Here is a 6,532-nt window from a genome sequence, read left to right as displayed (position 1 = left end):
AATTGGAAAAGAATCGAGAAATAATATTATTTTTCTCTTTCCTTCTTGTTTAGTGAATGATAAATAAACGTATGATTGGTCCGAATGAACCGAACCAAGTGAGTCCGTGAGTCCATATTTCCTGCTTACGAATTTCAGATAACTAATTTCACGATTTTTCTTGGTAATTATTCCATCCGTTTCATTTTAACCATAGTTAGATATATAAATATTAATGTTTTTATTTATAAAATATATAAAAATATGTTTTCTTAATCTGTATATACAAATCTAAAACAACAATTAAAATAAAATGGAAGGAATACTAAAATGTATCAAATTTATAACTAAATTTTCCAAATGATATAATGTTATTTACCTTTAGCAAAAACTAATAAAATAATATATGATTCTCTATTTTATGAAAACAATCTTCATATCTATGATTTAACATAATATATTGATATTAAAACTTACAAGTATAACTCCAAACATTAAGGCACCACACAAAATGATATAATAGTATTGATAGAATGATACGATATAGTTTAAGATTAGGAAAATATCTTTTTATGAAAAGTCGTCGCGAATAATGTTCTGACAACTGTTTCTCTTTTGGTCTTCTGACCTGTGTGAACGGATAATATCAAAACACTGTGTCTTGTCTTAAAGTGGTGCTTTTCTACGTTTTGCTAGCTATATAACGAAACCCATACTCAGTCCTCATTACCGATCACAAAGAAGATAAAGCTAAGCCTTTCACCACCGCGTCACACTGTACTTAGAGTTTCCATGGCGTCAAGAAGAGTTTCCTCGCTCCTCTCTCGCTCCCTCGTGTCCTCTCTTAGAGGTATACACACATATCTGATCCGATGCGATTCATTTTTTGTAGGCTAATAATCGCAGATCCACTTGTTCTCTCTGATCCTATCAAGAATCTCGCTATGCGTTCTGTTTGTTATTGATTTCATGTTTAATTGATTTCGATCGGTGAACTCCGAGATTTTTGGACTCTGTATCGATATGTGATTATGTATTCTTCTTCAGGGAAAGGCCCTCTCGTGAACAGAGGAGCTCGCAGACACAGCAACCTCGCTTCAGCTCTGGAAGACACCATCTCTCCACCTGTGAAAGTCCAGCACACTCAGCTCCTACTCAACGGAAAATTCGTTGATTCTGCCTCAGGTCAGAACTCAGTGTATATATATTACAAATGAAAAAAAAACTATATATATATATTACAAATGGACATATTATATTATGATTGGTTACACTTTACATTTGAATAATGATGTTTTACAGGAAAGACTTTCCCTACATTGGATCCAAGAACCGGAGAAGTGATCGCTCAGGTGGCTGAGGGTGATGTAGAAGACGTGAACCGTGCGGTTGTAGCCGCCCGCAAGGCCTTTGACCAGGGTCCATGGCCTAGAATGACTGCTTATGTAATTAAACAAAGATACTGTTTTTTGTGCTTTTTTGAGAGTAACTCTCATGTTTTTGATTTTATTTTCTTCTTTCAGGAGAGGTCGAAGATTCTGTTTCGTTTCGCTGACTTGATCGAGAAACACAACGACGAGATCGCTGCTCTCGAGACTTGGGACAACGGGAAGCCTTATGAACAGTCTGCCAAGATCGAAGTTCCTATGCTTGCTCGGGTGTTCCGTTACTACGCTGGTGAGAGAGTGATAAAAATCACTAAATCTAATATTGTTGTATGTTTTTTTTTCTTGATTTTCTTGATTGTTTTTGATGAGTTTTTTTTTCAGGTTGGGCAGACAAGATCCATGGAATGACGGTTCCAGGAGACGGTTCACACCATGTGCAGACGCTCCACGAACCGATTGGAGTCGCTGGACAGATCATCCCTTGGAACTTCCCTCTCCTCATGCTCTCGTGGAAACTTGGACCAGCTTTAGCTTGCGGTAACACCGTTGTCCTCAAGACCGCTGAGCAAACTCCCCTCTCTGCTCTTCTTGTTGGAAGACTACTTCACGAGGCTGGACTTCCCGAAGGAGTTGTGAATATAGTTTCTGGATTTGGTCCTACAGCTGGTGCAGCCATAGCTAGTCACATGGACATTGATAAGGTTTTAAAAAGACACACATCTTGAAAACATTTCAAAAGATCTGCCTTCTTATAGAATTTTTTTTAGATAAATCCTCTTTGTACTATATACAGGTTGCTTTCACAGGGTCTACTGATGTTGGAAAGATTGTTCTGGAGCTGGCTTCAAAAAGTAACCTCAAGGCAGTGACTCTTGAGCTTGGAGGCAAGTCACCGTTCATTGTGTGTGAAGATGCTGATGTGGATCAGGCCGTTGAGCTTGCTCATTTCGCTTTGTTCTTTAACCAGGTAAACTAGCTTCACTCACACAAACATTTAAATATCAATACCTTCCAGATAATAACCTCTTCTTGGTTTAACTCGCAGGGACAATGCTGCTGTGCTGGCTCGCGTACGTTTGTACACGAACGCGTGTACGATGAGTTTGTAGAGAAAGCTAAAGCTCGTGCAATCAACCGAGCTGTTGGAGATCCCTTCAAGTCAGGCATCGAGCAAGGTCCCCAGGTGGACTCAGAGCAGTTCGAGAAAATCCTGAAGTACATTAGACATGGAGTTGATAGTGGAGCCACCTTACAAGCTGGTGGTGATCGTCATGGTTCCAAGGGTTACTACATTCAACCCACTGTCTTCTCTGACGTCAAGGACGACATGCTCATAGCTAAAGACGAGATTTTCGGACCAGTTCAAACCATACTAAAGTTCAAGTACAGACCCAATGCTTAAACCAAACATATCCTCTTTGTTGACATTTTTTTCTGAGTGGACTTTACTAATGTGTCTTAGGGATCTGGATGAGGTGATTGCAAGGGCGAACAACTCAAGGTACGGTTTAGCTGCAGGAGTGTTCACACAGAATCTGGACACAGCGAATAGGTTGATGAGAGCACTCAGGGTTGGAAGCGTTTGGATAAACTGTTTCGATGTGTTTGATGCCACGATCCCGTTCGGAGGGTATAAGATGAGTGGCATTGGAAGAGAGAAAGGTATCTACAGTCTCAACAATTACTTGCAAGTCAAGGCTGTTGTCACTTCCATCAAGAACCCCGCTTGGCTCTAAAAAGGTTTCTCTCTCCCTTATATGCCTAATAATGGTGAAAACCTTTGAGTTGTACCATCTCTAGGTTTTCTAGATTATGATGATAAATTTTACCACATTGTGTGATGTATGAAACGTTTCTTGATATTGGGAAGTAACCACTATTTTTAAACTTGAATAAAAAAACAATAGAATCAATGGATCATTATTTATTTCTCTATAAGCAGTGGAAACTTAAAGCCTTTTCACAGTAGTAGTAGAAGTGTGGAACAACATTAACGATAAAAAAACTCAGTATATGTCTGCAGTTATGAATCATGGATTCTTCATTTTGATTCTGAGCTTTCTAGTGATCTGTGATGCTTTTGGATGTACCGGTCGTCTAGTGTTGTTATCAGCAGACTGTTCTGCTTCTACCCAGTTCACAACTTGGAGAATAAGAGACTGTGGAACCTTCTTAACATCTGCATCACCTGTGCTTTTGCACTTCTTCATCCCTTTCTCTAGAGCCTTCTCTATAAACTCCATGAACCAATTTGCAGCTTCTTTCTCTGTCTCTTTAGCCAACCTCGCTGTGTTTCCTAACCCAGAAGAAGGAGGAGGAGCTGAGGGGTTCTTGTTCTCGTCGTTTGATCGTAACTGCTTGTGGTTTTGCTGCTGCTTCAGTGCAGTAGTTCTTCTCTTCGATGCAGTCTTCTCCTGGTCAATAGAGTTGTGCTGTATTTCGTTAAGTATCGATCCATCTTCAGATTTGTGGTCAGTAGTAGTAGCTGATGAAACAGCAGTTGCTTCAATGGAAGAGATCTCGCTCATGGTTTCAGATATCTGCTTGTGGAACTCCAAGAACTTCTCGAAGCAAGCAGCAGGGCAATCAGGTTTTGCTGATTTGCTCAGATTGGCTAGTGTCCTGTATTTCCACATTTTCAGACTCAAACCCCCATAGAATCATACCAAATGAAAAAAAAAAAAGGAGATCCAATTTGTATACTTGAGATGACGAACAACTGTTTCAGTGACAGTAGCTTCTCTCAATGCCTGAAGAGCTATCTTCTGAGCCGTCTCCCTCTGCTGCATAGCTTCCTGTGCGCACATCAAAATACAATCATCTCTCAGTATCACCACCCCCAAACAAAATTCTTAAAAACACTTTGCTAACTTTTTAAGACTGTAACAAGTTGAATCTCACCTTTCCCAGTGTGCTGAGTCTTCCCGTTAGACTCCAACTCTTCTCTGTTTTCTCCAGTAGCTTACTCTGCTTCGGAGAAGCCAATTTCGAAATAGACTTTGGAGCATCTCTCTCTTCTTCCATCAGCGCAGCTGCTGCTGTAGCTCGTCTAGTGCGTGTACTCGGAGGCGGTGAGTTGCTTTTCTTCGCCGATTTAATAGGACTAAGAAGAGCAGAGGAAACAGAGATCATCTTATCTCTATCGCAAACACTCCTACTCCTCGGAAACTTCGAGCTCGATGATGGCGGCACAACACAGCTCTTCCTCATCATCGAAGCAGGGCTCTCCCCCTTCAAATCCCCCATCTTCCCCAACAAACCTCCTCCGTAAGAACACCTAACACCACCTGGCGATCTCCCTCTTGTCATCGGAGACGCCGCCGCCGCAAACCTCCTCTGTTTCGCCGGAGTACACTGATCGAAATCCAAAGGCGCAGACTTTAACACAAAAGGAGACGACCCAACGTCCCCGTTTTGACCCCAAGACCCCCTCCTCGGCCTCGAACCAGTCTCCTCCTTCCCTCTCGCGCCACCCACCTCGGGAGTCCCGAGCAGAGGATGCCGCCCAGGGATCGGCCTCGCGCCCTGGACGATCGGAACTGGTGTCCCCGGATCGAGCCTGTCGACGTAGATGAACTGGCCGAGCTGCATCTTGTTGCTGAGCACGACGTCGTCTTGGTCGGAAGGGAGGGTGACGTAGATTGAGTGGGAAGAGTCGGAGAGTTTGATGAAGAAGCCCTGTTTCGGGAGGAGGTTCTTCTCGTCGAGATCGATCGGGACTATGTCGGTGACTTGGAGGAGAGAGCTTCTATGCTCTCCCGTGGGTTTGACTCCCGTTTTCATGCCGTCGATTAGCTTCTGGAGTATCCCTGGAGCTAGAGCCGCCATTGTTGCCGAGAGAAGTTTTCTTGAGATTGAGATTCAAGAGATTGGGGTTTAGATTTGGAAAGATTTAGTTTTGATTTGGATTTGATTTTGATATGAAGATTGAGTTGATTTGATTGAGAAAGTTAGGGTTTTTTTCTTTAACTTAGCCGCGGAGAGGCTAACGGTAAGATACAATAAAAGCAAGTTTTTTGAATGATAAAAGGTGTTGGAACGTTGTGATGTAACGGTCGAATTGGTATGGTGGGGACGGTCTCATAAGTGTATTGTATTGTATTCGTTAATTATTTTTTATTTGATTTGTACTATGGTTTGATGATTATCGGCTGTATCTTCTTGGGTTTGTACGCTTCTTTTCATATCCATTTGTTAATCAATACTCAATTAGCAATTAGCAATTAGCAATTAGCAATGGGTTACTGACTCTGTTTTTCTCCAAAAGATTGAGGAATTGGTATATATATATTTCGTTTGGATATGGATGAAAAAAGATTTCACGATCATTAGCTTTCTACATTTTTTAAAAATATATTATTTGCACTAAATAATATAAATCACTATATTCAAAAGTAACTAGTTTGCAGTCGTGAAAAAACATCTCTCTCTGAAAAAACTAAAACATATGTTAACTTTTGAGCTAATCTATAGCATAGTAGCATGTGTTAAATTTCTTGGTTTTCATTGTTGAGTTAATTCTAAAAGTACAGTAATCAGTTTTGCTATTAGTATTAGTAGCATCCGTCACTGTTCTGTGTGTAAGGGTGGACAAAAACCCAAATCCGAAAATCTAAACCGAAGCAATCTAGAAAATGATTTTGGACCAAATTTACGTAGATACCAAATGACTCTTTGTTCTACGGTATTTTGAATTTTATCAGAACCAAACATAAACTCAAACAATATTAAAAAATAACTCATATTTTTAAACCATACCAAACCCAAATCCAATTTCAAGTAACCACTCAAAAATACTCAGATATCCTAACAAATAAATAAAAATAAATATGTATTACATAAATATTAGGATTTTTATGTTTTGAAGTTGCATTTTAAATTTGATTATGAGCAAATTTGTTTCTAAAGTTTAAACAATGTTGTTTTGTTTTAAAGTTTAAATAATATTTTCTGTGTTTATAGAGTTGGTAATTGCTAATTTTAGCTTGTTTATGTTTTTCTGTTCTTAACTACCACTTCATATCACTAAACTTTTTGTTAGCATATTTTATTTAAATTTGTTAAATTTATGAAATTAAAAAATATATTTTTGAGTTACGGATAAGTTTTGGAATAGTCAAAATCTGAATTTTTTTTTTTTTTTTTTGTTCAACTTTATTAATTCT

At 39.4% G+C, this 6,532-nt stretch overlaps 2 protein-coding genes across 2 annotated transcripts; one reads left to right on the top strand and one right to left on the bottom strand.

The window, feature by feature from the left end:
• Positions 1–670: 670 nt before the first annotated feature.
• On the top strand, positions 671–3,294 carry LOC108833038 (aldehyde dehydrogenase family 2 member B7, mitochondrial). The gene is made up of 8 exons (XM_018606484.2): positions 671–829; positions 1,027–1,164; positions 1,282–1,424; positions 1,503–1,656; positions 1,749–2,068; positions 2,161–2,334; positions 2,413–2,750; positions 2,830–3,294. Exons 1-8 carry the CDS (start codon positions 772–774, stop codon positions 3,101–3,103), a joined length of 1,599 nt encoding a protein of 532 aa, XP_018461986.2. The 5' UTR covers positions 671–771; the 3' UTR covers positions 3,104–3,294.
• Positions 3,295–3,390: 96 nt separating this feature from the next.
• LOC130507484 (uncharacterized) lies at positions 3,391–5,444 on the bottom strand. The gene is made up of 3 exons (XM_057002192.1): positions 4,269–5,444; positions 4,071–4,162; positions 3,391–3,989 (listed from the first exon to the last, which is right to left on the bottom strand). The coding sequence occupies exons 1-3, from the start codon at positions 5,193–5,195 to the stop codon at positions 3,398–3,400; spliced, it is 1,611 nt and encodes a 536-aa protein (XP_056858172.1). The 5' UTR covers positions 5,196–5,444; the 3' UTR covers positions 3,391–3,397.
• Positions 5,445–6,532: the final 1,088 nt, after the last annotated feature.

This window comes from Raphanus sativus, unplaced genomic scaffold (assembly GCF_000801105.2).
Source record: "Raphanus sativus cultivar WK10039 unplaced genomic scaffold, ASM80110v3 Scaffold4601, whole genome shotgun sequence".
In the NCBI taxonomy this organism is placed as follows: domain Eukaryota; kingdom Viridiplantae; phylum Streptophyta; class Magnoliopsida; order Brassicales; family Brassicaceae; genus Raphanus; species Raphanus sativus.
This window is presented reverse-complemented; position numbering and strand designations above follow the sequence as displayed.